We start from the raw sequence: 17389 nt of genomic DNA, 5'->3' as shown, positions 1-17389 counted from the left end.
ATTTCACCAGTTCCAGAAAATGGAATGATTCTGATGAATTCAAATATTTTTCTTTTAAAGGACAGGGCATTTCTTTTGAGTAATATCGATTTCAGTAGATATAATTGCACAATCCTGGAACTTTTCAAAAAAAACAATTTTTTTTAAGTTGTGTAATCCCTAAAGCTCTTGCCTAATTGCTCCAGTACATCTGTGAGATATTAAAACCATGTGTTGAGATCAGTGGGCTAATTATAAATGGCATAGACTCTCAACTGGTTAAGGCAGGAAGCAGCTAAGCTCTGAAGACTAAGAACGTCCTGAGTTCAGTCCCTATTCCATGTTGAGTTTAATGATCCCAGTCATCCCACTGACATAGGGAAATGAGTTGTTGTCGTGTCTTTGGGTTAAGATGCTGTAAAAACCTCTCTGTGTGCCTTTGACAGATCATTGTTCAGCACATGTTATACCTTCTGGGCTTTGGTGACTCCAATATTAGTTTTGACGCTGTTGCTGCTGTCTTTTCATTCTGCAAACCCACCCAATGACCTTTACATAGCCTCACAAATTAGGACAAATATGACCTATTTATGTAGGCCATAAATAATGAACAATTGCACTTTATTTTTTAGATATTCTTTTCCAGTCAGAAATATCTGCTTTTGTTGTCCATCCCTCATTGCCCATGAACTGGGTGTCTCACCAGGGTCATTTCAGAGAGCAGTTAAGTGTCAACCACATTCTTGTGGGTCTGAAACTCATGTCTTAGCGAGTTTTGAGAAGATTTGTAGCTCAGGTTGAGGTTTTGGATGTAGGTTTGCTCACTGAGCTGAAAGGTTCTTTCCGGACGTTTTGTTACTTTACTAGGTAACATCTTCAGTGGACCTCATGCGAAGCAATGCTGAAAATTCCTGCTTTCTATTTATATGTTTGGGTTTCTTTGGGTTGGTGATGTTATTTCCTGTGGTGAAGTCACTTCCTGTTCCTTTGCTCAGGGAGTGGTAGATGGAGTCTAACTCGGTGTGTTTGTTGAGAGAGTTCCGGTTGGAATACCATGCTTTTCGGAATTCTCGTGCGTGTCTTTGTTTGGCTTGTCCTAGGATGGATGTATTGTCCCAGTCGAAGCGGTGTTCTTCCTCATCCGTATGTGAGGATACCAGTGAGAGAGAGTCATGTCTTTTTGTGGCTAGTTGGTGTTCATGTATCCTGGTGGCTAGTTTTCTGCCTGTTTGTCCAATGTATTGTTTGTTACAGTCCTTGCACGGTATTTTGTAAATGACTCATGTCTAAAGCAGACCAGCTAAGGGTGACAGATTTCACTCCCTAAAGGGCATTAGTGAACCAGATGGGTTTTCACAACAATCGATGGTAGCTTCATGGTCACTACTACTGAGAACATTGTGGTGTGATCTGAGACTGTGCCCCCACAGGAATAGCCTGGATATTTGGATTAACTGGTAAGAGTCAGGAGATGAGGAAATTGGCAGGAAAAGGAGTATAATAACCCATTGAGATTGCTGATTGACTCTATCCTTTTTAGAATAGAATGACCCCAATAACATTGATGTGGAGGTGCCGGTGTTGGACTGGGGTGGGCAAAGTCAGAAATGACATGACACGGGGTTGTAGTCCACCAGGTTATATGTTCACCTGATGAAGGAGCAGCACTCCGAAAGTTTGTGATTTCAAATAAACTTGGACTATAACCTGATGTCATGTGACTTCTGACTTTGCCCAATAACATTGATCACTGTTATGCAATTGTTTTTATTTAATCTTTCATGGGATTTGGGTGTCACTGGCTAGGCAAACATTTGTTGCCCATCCCCAATTGCCCTCGCTAGGTCATTGCTGTGGGTCTGGAGCCACCTATTAGGACAGACCTGATAAAGGTGGCATATTTCCTTCCCTAAAGGACATTAATGAACCAGATGGGGTTTTGCAACAATCAGAGAGAGTTTCTTGGTCACCATCACTGGTACTGGCTTTACATCCCAGATTATTCCAATTCCATGGTATGATACAAGCCATCGTCTCAGAGTTTTAGCCTTGCCTCTGGACTACTAGTCCAATGACATTATCCTGCACCACCATCCCCCAATATGTCGCTGCAGTTTTGCAGTGATTTATTGTAAAGTTACATTGAGGTAAGATATGTTGGGCAATCAGGAGGAGAAAGCCTCACTCCATTTCATTTATCAGTCAGTTCAACATCAGTGTTTAAGCTTTCAGAGTAGCAACTCACAAACTGCAATATAAATATCAAAGGCACACTTGGATACTGTGAAGATTGAAGATTTATCTGGATGGGTTAGCTAAATTGAATTCTAAGCCTTTCATCTGTATTTATCATTTGATCTTTTAAACTGAACAATGCACCTTATTTCTCTAACAGTGATCTTACCAGGCAACAATTGTTAGGAATTAGAACATTTTTCTATCAAGTACGAGTTACAATACTTCATCTGTCTAAATGTTATTATTTCTGTGATCAATTTTGATAATAACTTGAGTTTCACATTAAAAAGAATTAGTGTTAGATTAGAAGTCAAATCCCAGTGTGATAGAATTCTAATTTTGAGCTCTGTCCAAGTAAAATGGTAAGATTTCTGTCTGTTTTAATTGACTGCTGCTGCTTTTAAAAAGCCTTCACAACTATAAAGAGAGAGTCGCAATAATCTTGAGGAGTAGGAAACGGCCTCTTTAAAGAATGCAACAAATATCTGTATGTGCATAAATTACAATGTCATAAAACAATAAATACACAAAGGATAAAACTACCTTTTATAGTAATGTTAGAACTATAGATAGTTAAATACAGAGTTCATCCTACTGTGGGGTGGCATAGTGGTTAGAACTGCTACCACCCGACACCAGGGACCTGGATTTGACTCCAGCTTGAAGAGACTGTCTTGGTGGGATTTCCTGTGTGACTTTCCTCCCACAGCCCAAAGAGGTGCAGGCTGGGTGGATTTGCCATGGGAAATGCAGGGTGACAGAGTTACTCTGGGTGACATGCTCCTTGGAGGGCTGGTGTGGACTTGCTAAATGGCCTGCTTTCACGCTATAGGGATTCTATGATTTTATTTCTTGTGTTACAGCCAGGAGAGGAGGGGTTATTCCTGTTTCCACTCCCAGCTCCCACCTTTGTTTGGTTGCTACAAATATCTTTTCTCACACACAGCTGTATGTCACATCGCTGAAAACATATTGTCACTCAGTCAGAATTATGGAGTCAATTGCAAGGTTTTCTTGCGTGAATGAAAGAGGAATTTAATTGCTTACTATTTTCCAGAAAAAACAATAAAACACCAAATCCGACACATACAGAAACACAGGTATAAAGTTTAAAAAAGGGAGTGTGGAAAGTGCAGTAAGAAGATAAAATGTATGTAGTTTCAATATTTCTTGAGACCTTGCATTGTTATAGCTGAACCTGAGACCACTGCTGATTTACTGATGTCTAGTATCCTCAGCAGGACCTAAATATGTTTAGTCCTTGAGTTCTTAGTTGAAGAAGTTTCTTTGCTTTGTTTTATCACTGGTGCTGGCTTTAGAGATGATGGGAAAAAAATCAGGAAAAGAGAGAGAGTTTTCTACTCCTTGCTATTACCAACCCATTTTCCTTTATCTATGGTTCTGGCAAGGAACTGTGGAAACATGTTCATTTATACATTCACAAGTATGATTTCATTGTCTTTCTAAGCTCAATTGTTGCAGTCGAACTTTCATGAAACTTACCAGTCAGCTGTAAGTTGAAATAGAAGATGCGAATTTCTTGATTCCTAACTCAGTGACTCGTTTCAATGTCGTTAGATAAAATGGTAATTTTGGTTCAGACAATTTTGTTTATTCCAAATTAGATTCCTGAGCTTGCCTCAGTCTGTGGTCAAGTGACCACTGCAGCCATTTTAGGTCTGTGTTTATTCCTTTTAAAACCCATTGTAGTCCGTGAAGGTCTCAGGTGGTGGACTTTTAAAATTGATTCTCCATATTTTACAACTATTGTGACCTTTGCAACAAATTCATTTGGACTTGTTCTCTATTCATCATATTAGAGTCATAGAGTCATAGAGGTGTACAGCATGGAAACAGACCCTTCGGTTCAATCTGTCCACGCCGACCAGATATCCCAACCCAATCTAGTCCCACCTGCCAGCACCCGGCTCATATCCCTCCAAACCCTTCCTATTCATATACCCATCCAACTGCCTCTTAAATGTTGCAATTGTACCAGCCTTCACCACATCCTCTGGCAGCTCATTCCATACACGTACCACCTTCCACGTGAAAAACTTGCCCCTTAGGTTAGGTCTCTTTTATATCTTTCCCCTCTCACTCTAAACCTATGCCCTCTAGTTCTGCACTCCCCGATCCCAGGGAAAAGACTTCGCCTATTTATCCTATCCATGCCCCTCATAATTTTTTAAACCTCTATAAGGTCACCCCTCAGCCTCCGACGCTCCAGGGAAAACAGCCCCAGCCTGTTCAGCCTCTCTCTCTAGCTCAAATCCTCCAACCCTGGCAATATCCTTGTAAATCTTTTCTGAACCCTTTCAAGTTTCACAACATCTTTCCGATAGGAAGGAGACCAGAATTGCACACAATATTCCAACAGTGGCCTAACCAATGTCCTGTACAGCCGCAACATGACCTCCCAACTCCTGTACTCAATACTCTGACCAATAAAGGAAAGCATACCAAACGCCTTCTTCACTATCCTATCTACCTGTGACTCTACTTTCAAGGAGCAATGAACCTGCACTCCAAGGTCTCTTTGTTCAGCAACACTCCCTAAGACCTTACCATTAAGTGTATAAATCCTGCTAAGATTTGCTTTCCCAAAATGCAGCACCTCGCATTTATCTGAATTAAACTCCATCTGCCACTTCTCAGCCCATTGGCCCATCTGGTCCAGATCCTGTTGTAATCTGAGATAACCCTCTTTGCTGTCCACTACACCTCCAATTTTTGTGTCATCTGCAAACTTACTAACTGTACCTCTTATGCTCACATCCAAATCATTTATGTAAATGACAAAAAGTAGAGGGCCCAGCACCGATCCTTGTGGCACTCCTCTGCTCACAGGCCTCCAGTCTGAAAAACAACCTTCCACCACCACCCTCTGTCTTCTACCTTTGAGCCAGTTCTGTATCCAAATGGCTAGTTCTCCCTGTATTCCATGAGATCTAACCTTGCTAATTAGTCTCCTATGGGGAACCTTGTCAAACGCCTTACTGAAGTCCATATAGATCACATCTACTGCTCTGCCCTCATCAATCTTCTTTTTTACTTCTTCAAAAAACCAATCAAGTTTGTGAGACATGATTTCCCATGCACAAAGCCATGTTGACTATCCCGAATCAGTCCTGCCTTTCCAAATACATGTACATCCTGTCCCTCAGGATTCCCTCCAACAACTTGCCCACCACCGAGGTCAGGCTCACCGAACTATAGTTCCCATTGTTAAACAATGTTAATTTCCAGTTCCACATCTTCAGTTATTTTTTCCTGTCCAGTTATGGCTTTCTTCAAGTCCACCTCCTTCCACGACATTTCCCATGTGAGCATACCTCTAGGACATTTAAAAAAATTAATCCCATTTGTGTCTTTGGGACATTCAGCATTCATTACTCATTCCAAGTTGCCCAGTAAAGCTAACAGTTGTGGGCTACCTTCTTGAACCATTATTCATGATTTGATACAACAGTTAGATTTTCTGGGCTACATCAAAAGTCAAATACAGTAATGTTAGATTAGAATCCAATCTAGGACAAAAGGGGTAAGAATACCTCACCTCCTTCCTTAAAAGATAATACCTTTTTGCTGGCAATTTGACAGCTTCATGATATTTTCACTGATACCAGTCTTCCAGTTCATTTCAAACTGAATTTAAATTCTAAAGCTGCTGTGGGATTTGCACTCAGTTTCCCTCAATTGCACATGTAACTGTGACTATCATACTCTCAATCTTGAGTATCTCAGCACAGTTCCTTTCAAGATTGAGGACAGTAGTTTTCAGTCTAATATACAATGTTCCTCGATGCTGACTCTCACTGCAGCTGTGGTATATATTGTGTAAATGCACATAATACAGTTAGAAACTAAATTGTAATTTATCATAAGGGAGCATTTCACAGCCTCACCTGGAAAAGCATGTCACGTCTAACCGAACCAGGAGGAGACAATCAGATGTAGTCTGATTTGGAGCTGCTGGTGTTGGACTGGGGCGTCCAAAGTTAAAATCAGACAACACCAGGTTATAGTCCAACAGGTTTTTGGAAGCACTAGCTTTCCGAGCGCTGCTCCTTCAACAGGTGCTTCCAAATAAACCTGTTGGACTACAACCTAGTGTTGTGTGATTTTTAACTGATGTAGTCTGAACTGTTCTTATCAGCAGCCTGCAAGAATTAAACAGAGAGAGTTCTCTATGTCTAAGCTTGGAGGGCGAATGTTCAAACATCACAGAGCACGCTTATCATCCTTTTTGTAATCTTTAGGGACTGCATTTGTCGTCCAATGGGACAAGGTCTTCCTGCCGGACCTGGAGGACATTGGAAGTTTCACCTTTCAGGCGATGTTGTGTCAGGAAGGACGGATTGTTTTCAGCTACAAGGATGTGAGTATGTGAGGGATAAGCTGGAATGGGAAAGCAACTTGCTCCACCCTGAAATATAAACCTGAAAATAAACTGATGAGATGGAATATGAGGAAAACAAATCTAATTATACCTTGATTTCAGTGGTTATTCTATTGACTAGCTTTTCATCAATTCCTCTTTATCTACTGCCAAGGAACAGAAGAAAGATCACCAACACTTCCTGTTTTTATCATAGAAAAACAGTCTTCTGACCCCAACAAGAAAACAATAGACCCTCATTTGCTTAAAAACCTGTTAATATTCAAGATTTGGAGGTACCAGTGTTGATTTTGGGGTGGACAAAGTTAAAAATCACATAACACCAAGTTATAGTCCAACAGGTTTATTTGGAAGCCAGTGCTTCCAATTAAACCTGTTGGGCTATAACCTGGTGTTGTGTGATTTTTCTAATGCTATTTTTCAAACTTTTCTTAGTTCAACGGAAGAGTTATTGAAATGCTAACCCTGTTTTTCTTCCCACAAATGTTCCAGACCTGCTGCATACAGTCTACAAAGTACCCTGACCTATCCTTTCCAGTCCAAAATGGATAAAGCTCACACTTGCTTACAATGAACTTCATCTGCCACAGTTTTGCCTGTTCATTTATTCTAACAATAGTCAATCACCTACATTTTTTATAATTCCGCCTAACTTTGTGTCATCAGATAATTTGGGTACATGACATTCTATGGGACTATAACCTCATTCAGAACTGATCACTGTGATTTGATTCCAACTCTGGAGACATTACTTCACGTGTAAAGAATTGTTATTAGCTTTGTTTAATAGCTCTGCACTCCAGGAGCTGTTCTGTGGTTTTGAAATGAGAGAATTGTAATTGAAATGCTCAAACGTTAATATTGATGGTTTATTCTAAAGAAGCTTGTAGAAGTACTTATACACAGTTGCATTCTTAGTTTTTTTTAAAAAAATTCTTCACAATAGAATAAAAGAAACAAAAGTCTGAAGTATTTTGTTTCCATGATAAAATGTACCGGGGATTGAAGTTTTAAGTCAACTGGGTTAGAATCAAGAGCTCCCAGACTGGTGTAGAACAGGTTGGATATAAAGCAGCAAAGTTCTAAGATTTTATCTTGGGAGATAACAAGATAACAGCATTAAAACAATGTCAAATTTGCACACATCTAAATATTCTGATATTTTGATTTAGCATTGGTCTAGCAGAATTAAGAACTGCACTTTGTCAAACCTTCAATCAAAACAAGATCACAAATGGGACTGAGACTTGGGTATTTGGGGGCTGGGTGTCAAGGAGAAGGGGTCGTATACAGCTATTGGGAAGCTGGTCGATAATATAAAGGGAAGATCAACCTCACTCTCCCTTCAGGTGCTGTGCCTTGAAAAGGGCATTGGCAAACATGGACTCCTGTGTTGGTCAATGGTTATGCTTGGGAGAATAATGCAAGAACCTCTGAAGATGGCAGACCAGTAATCTATCCTATTCTCACCACTTGCCACTGGTATGTTTTGGAAGGATTTACAAGCCAATCCTCAACTTGTTGGCTTGTTTGTCAAATCCTGGAGTGGGACTTGTACACTACTAACTCAGAGTCAGATATGTTGCCATTGTACCAGAAGACCTTACAATTGAAGATGTACATTCTTGGTCTTATCAATGTATCCCAGTATCAGAGGAGAGACACATTGCCTCCATAGAAAGCCTTTTCCCATTTCCACATCCGACAGTTTAATTTATGGTTAGATTCCCACTCTGGATTCATGCTGAATTGGTACTGGATCCAGATTTTCACAAATCACTTTGCTGAGAACCCCATAGTCAGCAGGAAAAGCAAACCTGGTCCATCAATTTTGAAGGCTAAATCAACACAGAAGATAAAGTGCGCGATCAACTACTCAATTTGAAATCCTTTTTATCTCCAGCTTCTTTGTAGTAAACCTTTAGCATGGAAACAATCGCTTGTTGAGTTGAGATTTATTTTAATGAATCTTCCATCAATATTTTGCCAATCATTTGTTCTTTTCTTTGACAGTTCAACAGAGCTTCTGTTAACAATTCCGTGATGAGAAACCTTCATTAGACACACACAGGCACATGCACGCACACCTGCAAGGACAAAGTCCTGTACATTGAAAGATGATAAAGTAGAAATCGGTGCTTGATTCAAATATTGTTTCCAAATCCATTAAGTGACTGAATTTCAGGTATTTTCCTTAATCTCTGTTGCACCATCGGTATGGGGGAGAAAAAGCCGTAGCTTCATAGCTCCATGGGTAAAGTGTCAGGGAGAACAGACTGGGAGCTTATGTAGACGACGCCAATGGATGGGCATTAATGTTGCTCTTTAATCTGTTATTCAGGTTCCAATAATTGTGACTCAGATAAATTCTGCGGAGCACCCTGTCAAAGTGGGACTGTCTGATGCCTTCATGATAGACCACAAGGCACCGCACGTTCCTGGTAAGTAAACTGCCTTTCAAACCTACTCAATAAGTTAATACAGCAAATGAAATCTAGACGCCAGAGTCAATTAGACTGACTGTCAATCGGCAAACTTTAGCAATGCCTCCATACGCCCTCCCTTCGAGCTTTGTGAAGAAGTGTTTAACTGATGGTTCCTTCTACTGAGGAAACAGCCAGCCTTTTGGTGTAAGTACTTTGTGCACAGGTGGGAAGAGAAACAAATTACATGTCTGTTGAACATTTAATTCAGTGAATGTTCTCAGACACTTTGTAAGGTTTGTGTGAAAACAGGTATGCAGTACCAAAGAAAAAGGAAAAACTTGCAATTTCTTGGAGGGTCAGATTTGTGGCTAAATGGCTTACTTTTGCTTTTAAATTCCTTCGAGGCGAGACCACCAAAAGTAGGAAGTGAAAAGGTGGATTTTAAGGTGGATGTTGAAGTTGGCGGGCTAAGTGGTGATGTGGGTGGGGATCTTACAATGTTTTAGGAGGTGAAGCTATTGTCACCACTGGGGGGAAATCATCGAATCACAGAATCCCTGTAGTGTGGAAACAGGCTCTTCGGCCCAACAAGTCCTCACTGACTCTCCGAACAGTATCCCACCCAAACTCATTCCCCTACCCTATTACTCTACAGTTACCCCTGACTAATGCACTTAACCTACACAACCCTGAACACTATGGATAATTTAGCTTGGCCAATTCACCTAACCTGCACATCTTTGGATTGTGGGAGGAAACCGGAGCACCTGGTTTGGGATGTTGGGGCCAGAAGCAGTGGATTGGAGTGATGTAGGGAGGGGATGGTACTGGAGGAGGTTACTGAGAGAAAAACAATTGAAACAAGAAGCAATCTAAACACAAGAATATCCATTTAAGGCCATGGAACTGGGAACAAGGGTGGTATGATTCGAACTTGGTGTATGATAGAGTTACAGCAACAAAGCTTTGGAAAAGCTAAAGTTTCAGGTGGTTCTAGGATGCTAGACTGTTGGAGGAGTGAAGTGGGGAGCATGGAGGAGCAGAAAGGACAGGCATTTTGTTTTTGTCGTACACCCTCACATTATAGATTTGCAGCTCCAAGTGGAAGCACTTCCATTAGCCACACAAGTTTCTAGTTTAAAGACCTTTTTCTTCCTCAAACGTTAAATTGCTGTTTATTAGGTAAGTAGACCTGTAAGGGGCAGATAGTATAACTGATGATTTGCAGGGTGAGATAAAATGGACTGAAATGCTCTTCCCAACCAAAAGGGAATTTTAAAGATTGTATCTTCTGCAAATATGTTCAATAGCTCTTTTCTGGTGATCTCTGGGTTTGGCAAGATAAGGAGCACAATGCAGGATTATGAAGACTGTTAATGCAGATAGGGACAGAGCTCCAGGATTTTAACCCAACAATGAATAAAAGGAGGCACTATATATTCAAGTCAAGATGGCTTGTGACTTTTGGAGGAACTTTCTGGTTGTTGCTGTTCTTGTCCTTTTATATGCTAAAGGGCTTGTGAGAAAAACCTTGATGAGTTCCTGCAGTGCCACCTTGTAGATGGTAAACGTTGCAGACTTGGTGTGCCAGTGGTGAAGGGAGTGAATGATTAAGGTGGTGGGTAGGAGTTCAATCAAGTTGGCTACCTTTGTTCTGGGTGCTGTTGGATCCATGCAAGTGGAAATTATTGCATCACAAATCTTGTGCCTTGTAGACTGTGGCAGGCTTTGAGAAGTTCAGAGGTCAGTCGCTTTTCCAGATCTTGTGTTGATTTAGTTTTCTATTGCGTATCCGTGCTCATCATTTTCTATCATTTTCTTATATGTTCACGTTGGATCCCATTCTCCCTCAGGTAAGGAACTCCTGTTTGATCATGTGTTGGCCTCTCCCCACTTTCTTGATACCTCATGCCAAAGGTCAACCTCGAAAAATATTACAAGTAGGAAACGATTGAACTGAAATCTCGCTCTCAAGAAGAAGTTGCTGTACCTTTTGTGCAGTGAGACTTTGCTGGTTTATTGGTTTTTCAGACCTTTCTGATGAAATGTGCCTCGTAACAATCATCTTATAGAAAGTGTCTTGTTGAAAAACAATTCCATTATCTTAATTTGCTTTCTTTGGCAAGCTTCCGTTGTGACCCAGTTATTTGCACATTCTCTGTTAATCAACAGGGTGGCTTCAGACTGCTCCCAGTTTGCAACCATCAGCATTTTCCTTATCCCTTGGCATGACATGTTGTTTTTATTTTCCCTGTCTGACCATAACATTTGAGATGCATTAAAGTCAGCTTTTATTGCTTTAGACCCATTGCAAATTGTGAATGCTGCCAGAGAACAAAGTAACCTAGACCAGACTGATGGGTCACATTAAGCTTGAAATATTTTTGCAGAGAAAATTCTTCATTTCAGGGTATTAAGATATTATCTCTGAAGTTTACAATCTTTAAGAAACATTGTACTGTTGCTTATTTTGAGTTGACTTGAATTGCATCCTGCCACTATACCGAGGAATTGGCCCATCAATAATCACATCCTGCTCATTAAACTCCAAATCTCTTAGAGACAGTGTTGGGGTGGTGTGGAGTTGTTGTATTGCCATAGTCTTACCAGACCATAGGGGCTGCTCTCTCATTAGAGAGAAGCTGACTGGTGGTGATTTAACCTGAGGGCCACCAGACCTCAGGTGAAGGAAGAGGTTGAGAAGGAGAGTCCATTGTGGTAACCTCAAACTGGTGATAGGAATTGAACATTGGCATCACACTGCTCTGTAAACCAACAATCCAGCCAACTGAGCTGAACCGATTCCTGGTGGTAGGGGCAATGGAGGGGAAGCCACATTTGCGTTGCACTCCTCCAGAGGATTGGACCCAGCCGAGGATGGACAACACCGGGCAAGAGAGATCTCAAAGTCTTGAATACTGATGGCTTTTGTTGGGTGTGGGCGGTGAAAAGGAATTTGGAAACAGTCAAGATCAAAGAAATTGGTCACTTTACTATATTTTATGCATACTTATATATGTATGAATACTGGTAGACTCGCAGGCAACGCATTAAAAAGGAAAATGGATTGAACAATTCAGTTTACACAAGGAAGAGATCATTCAACTGCTCCTGCCCCAATGAAGCAAATAAGGAATAATAGTTGTAACCCTTTTGTGGAGCAGCCACCAGTTGTGCCTGATCGAGATTCCTGATCAGGACCGATTGTGATAGGAATGTGTTTGCATCCTCGGATTTTGGTTTCCACAATTAAAAAGCTTCCAGCCAAAAATAGCCAGGCACAGTGGCTCAGTGGCTAGCACTGCTGCCTCACAGCACTGGGGACCTGGGTTCAATCCCAGCCTTGGGCGATTATCTGTGTGGAGTTTGCATGTTCTCCTTGTGACTGTGTGGGTTTTCTCTGGGTGCTCTAATTTCCTCTCCATGGTCCAACAATGAGGTTAGAAGTCATGTAACATCAGGTTACAGCTCAGTAGGCTTTTTTAAAATCACAAGCTTTCAGAATGCTGCTCCTTTGTCAAGAAGAGCACGTAATTTATAGGTGAAAGAGGTCAAAAGATCATACAAATGGAGTGTCAACAGGCCAAACAATAACGAGAAAGTGAGGATTGCAGATTCTGGAGATCAGAGTAGAGAGTGTGGAGCTGGAAAAGCACAGCAGGTCAGGCAGCATCTGAGGAGCAAGAGAATCGACGTTCAGGCAAAGGTCCTTCATTGGGGGGAGGGGGTGGGGGGGAAGTTAGATTAGATTACATTACAGATTAGATTACATTACAAAGTTAGCCGATCCTATCGTGGGTGGCATGGTGGCACAGTGGTTAGCACTGCTGCCTCACAGCGCCAGAGACCCGGGTTCAATTCCCGCCTCAGGTGACTGACTGTGTGGAGTTTGCACGTTCTCCCGTGTCTGCGTGGGTTTCCTCCGGGTGCTCCAGTTTCCTCCCACTGTCCAAAGATGTGCAGGTCAGGTGAATTGGCCATGCTAAATTGCCCGTAGTGTTGGGTAAGGGGTATGGGTGGGTTGCGCTTCGGCGGGTCAGTGTGGACTTGTAGGGCCGAGGGGCCTGTTACAACACTGTAATGTAATCTAATCTAATCTAATCGTATTCTCACCCCACTCCCCTCCCATTTATCTGTCCACCCCCTCGGCTCAGAAGTTTCATTCCTGATGAAGGGCTTTTGCCCGAAGCATCAATTCTCCTGCTGTTCGGATGCTGCCTGACCTGCTGTGCTTTTCCAGCACCACATTCTCGAGGCTAAATAATAAGCCTCAGCAGGTGATGAAAGGTGTCAGATGGTGTGAATAAAGTGTCAACAGCTCTACAGCAAGTGAAGGGATGATGTATAATCTGATTAATTGAGGCAGAGACATAATTACAAAAATAAGGTGGTGCTGGAAGCAAACCATATGGCTGGAATGACATGATAGGTCTAAGAGTCACATGCTCAGGGTCATACCTAAGTAGTGAGTAATCCAAAACTGTTCAAACTAATTAAGATAGAGATCATAACAAGTTATCAAGGTGATGCTGCTAAAATGAGACAGTGAGGAAGAGTTTCCAGATCCAGAACAGTGTGCCTGGGTCACATGTGACGTGGTGGGTCAGTGGTTAGCACTGCTGCCTCACAGTGCCAGGGACCCAGGTTTGATTCTGGCCTCAGGTGACTATCTGTGTTTGCACATTCTCCCATTTCTGCGTGGGTTTCCTCTGGGTGCTCCAGTTTACTCCCACAATCCAAAGATGTGCAGGTTAGTGTTTAGGGATGTGTGGGTCAGGTACATTAGGGCCAGGGAAAGGGTCTGGGTGGGTTACTCTTCAAAGGGTCGGTGTTGACTTGTTTCCATACTGTAGGGGATTCTGTGGTCACAGTTGAGACTATTTTCATGGATACAGAACTTGGCTATCAGTTTCTGGTCGGCGATTCTCCACTCCCACCTCCCTCTGCTGTTAACATTCTGTTTTACATATGAAAGTTGGTGATTGTGGGGTTTTCTCCAATTGAAAATTGCATCTGTCCCACTATCCTCTCCATTTGTTATGTTATTATGACCTTTTATTGGGGGCTGGTCAACTGATTGCCTTCTCTGCCTCTATTTGTTTGGCTGTGACATTTCCTCCAGATAAGATTTCACTGCAAGTTGGTTTTAGATGATCCAGTCTTGACTTGACTTGCCAACTGGCTACCCTGTCATTACAAGTTGGTACATGCCCTGCCAATTTGAAATGGAGCCATGTGAATCTGATTTAACTGCTGGTCTCTACAGAGTTTTTCTCCCCCAATTGGGTTGGCTATAGCTGCAGTACAGAGTCCTCTGCACCCTGCTTTCAGATCCTTGCCCACTCTCACCCCTCACTATTTTTGTATCCTTCTCTGACAGAACAGCCATCTGAAATCTCTATGCTCCTCTCATCCCAGCCCTCCAGTCATAATCACTCCACCGTTAGTGGCTGTGCTATCAACGGCCTATGAGTCAAGTTCTTGAATTTTGTTCCCGAAGGGCTCAGTGTTCTTTTCTCACTTGTCCAAATATCTCATTTTGTGTCTGCATCTAACATTTTGTATGATAATGCTCCTGTGAAAGACCATTTTACTCTGTAAGGTTACCATATAAATACAGATAATTAGAAGTAAAGTCAGCAATGACTCCTGCCTAGAGAGTGTCTGGTGGCCTCTGCTCAAACAATTGTGGGGCAATTTTACCGTGTCAACAGGAAGTGGTCTGGAATGAGGTGTCAACATCATTTGCCCATTTCCATTGGTTTTCTAACGGGAGTGTAATGTTCTGCAAGTTGTTAAATTTGTGGGTGGGAATAAGATCACATTCCATTGTAATGATAGCTGCAATTATGTAGCTTTGTTGACTGTTAAGGTTGCACATAAAGAATTTTCATTTAAGTGAGGTTCCATGGGATGGTTGCTACTATAAGGATTCAGGATAGACCATTTAGGATGGAAATGAGGAGACATTTTTTTCACCCAAAGAGTGGTGCGCCTGTGGAATTCATTACCACAGGAAGTAGTTGCTGCCAAAGCATTGAATGTATTGAAGAGGCAGCTAGATATAGCACGTGGGAGTAAATGGGATCAGAGGTTATGGTGAGAAAGCAGGATTAGGCTGTTGAGTTGGATGATCAGCCATGATCATGATGAATGGTGGACCAGGCTCAGAGGGCCGAATGGTCTCCTCCTGTCCCTATCTTCTATGTTTCTATGTTTCTATGAATGACCTTATCCCCATTTTAAGCATGTGCCTTTAGGAAAACAAAACTGGAAAATAAGTGGGTGGGGTTCAAAAAGATCAGCTTCTGAGTTATTTTTATCTATTTATAGAATATTGCAGTTGCTGGTAACTACACTTATTATTGTCCATCCCCAATTGCCCTGGAGAATGTGATGTTAAATTGCCTCGTTGAACTGCAGCATTCCTTGTGATGTGGATATATCCATGGTGCTTTTGGGAAGGGCGTTCCAACATTTTCCTCCAACAATAATGAAGGGATGACACTAAATTTCCGAGTCAGGGCATCCGGAGTTTGGAACTGGTGTACTTCTTTGAGTCCGCTGCCATTGTCCTTGTAGGCAGTGAAGTTTGTGTATTTGGATGATGCTATTGAGGAAGGTAGAGTTAGCTCATTTCCCTTGAACCTAATGTTTAAATCTTCAAAATGCTAAAGAGATTCAGCTTCAGTGACCCACTGCCAAAGATCAGAATGTTCTTCTATTAAATTAAGGCATTCATCAAATTTTAAGTTCTAATCACTGAGTACGTTGTAGCCAAATAAAAACCATGGTTTGTCTCCAAATCATTTACTGGTGTTGGATTGATCCAGCACAGAAGGAAATCATTTGATCCATTGAGCCCAAAGTTGAACATTTTCACCGTGGACTGTTTAAAATTTTAACTTTTTTTTAACTTGATATTCAAGTCCTCCTCATTTTTTACAATTTCAGCCAATCAGTGATAACTTCATGTGTAAATGTCGCAAGCATGCAATTAAATCACCTGAAATCAAGCCTACTCTTTGCCTCCTGTTACTGCTACATTCTTTTCAGTTGGACGTGTGGGGTGACACCAAGCAACTGGAATGCAGCAGTGAATGGGGTGCAGGGCAGTATAAAACTCTCCATGCACACATGCTACAAAACACGAGGCTGGAAATGTTCCAGAGGAATACATCTGACAATTTACTTCCCTGCACATCCATCTCCCCCCACTTCTCACCCTCCCACCCTCACCCCTCAGTTGGATTGACAGGCTCCCTGTTCTCTCTGTTGAGGTGTGATTCCCAAAACTGGACAGTCTTCTTCATGCGGGTAACCTTCCAATATAATGTTAAACTTCTCAATGGGGCATCAATGATCCCAGGCAACTAGCCAGGTCAGAGTTAGGGTAACTGCAGGGTTCCCTGCCCAGTATGTATTCCTCCTCAGTAATACCAAAGTAGCTTAACTGCACATTCACCTCATTGTTCTTAGTGCAGTGTTGCAGTGTGAAAACTATTTGTCAGTGTTTCCCATTCAACAAAACTGAGTGTGTTTCATAGTGACTCATTGATGCAAAAAGCACACTGGGGTTTCCTAAAAACCCAAAAGGTCCAGTCTGATGATAAGGGGACACTGATATGGGACTGAGATGAAGTAAAATTCCTTCAAGCAAAGGGTTGTTTGCCTTTGAGATTTTTTACCCCAGAGATTTGAGGATGCTCCATTGTTCAAGGCTGGGAGAGACAGACTTTTTTTTATGCTTCAGAGATATGGAGAGTAGGTGGGGGAATAGAGTTGAGGCAGAAGACCACAGATTATCTCATTGCACCATGGAGCAGGCTTGACAGGGCAAGTGGTCTACTCCAACTCCAATTTCTGGTCTTCCTGTGTTCTTCTCTGATCTGATGGTGTGTCAAGTGAACCTTACCCAGTGTATTGATTATTTAGTATGTGTTAGCCTTAAACAGTATGGATAAAGCTTGCACTTTCTGACACACAGTAAAGCTGAGTTCTTAATGAAAAATAAGAGAATGTCTCCCTCTTACTTGGACAGACATCCCCCTGCACGAAAAATAGAAACTGATAGGTCAAAGTTTCTTCTATTTTTGGGAAATAAGAGCTTACAATTCTTTGAGTGCTTGTATTCTGTGCTTTAGACAGATAAGTAAAATAATATCAAAATCTATTCAATTAAGCAGTTGGATTGGAAGGATCGCTAGTGAATATATCTTGGATTGCCAAACCATTGAAAAAAACACTACAGTTTAATTGTTAAGATTTGAAAGTTTCGAATAAAACAGAAAGCTTGAGTTCAGAACAGATATACAAACAACCTCGGTAATCCGAACATCGATTA

General features: G+C 41.6%; 1 protein-coding gene across 1 annotated transcript in view; it reads left to right on the top strand.

Moving 5' to 3' along the window:
* LOC122539786 (plexin domain-containing protein 1-like) overlaps positions 1–17389 on the top strand; it is a 276627-nt gene that overhangs the window by 137293 nt on the left and 121945 nt on the right. Inside the window, exons 6-7 of the mRNA XM_043674842.2 lie at positions 6480–6598; positions 8961–9060. Of these exons, the coding sequence (XP_043530777.1) occupies positions 6480–6598; positions 8961–9060 (219 nt within the window). The remainder of the gene's footprint in view (positions 1–6479; positions 6599–8960; positions 9061–17389) is intronic.

Source organism: Chiloscyllium plagiosum, unplaced genomic scaffold, assembly GCF_037043375.1.
Source record: "Chiloscyllium plagiosum isolate Xiang-an unplaced genomic scaffold, Cpla_swu_hap1 HiC_scaffold_32, whole genome shotgun sequence".
NCBI lineage: Eukaryota > Metazoa > Chordata > Chondrichthyes > Orectolobiformes > Hemiscylliidae > Chiloscyllium > Chiloscyllium plagiosum.
This window is presented reverse-complemented; position numbering and strand designations above follow the sequence as displayed.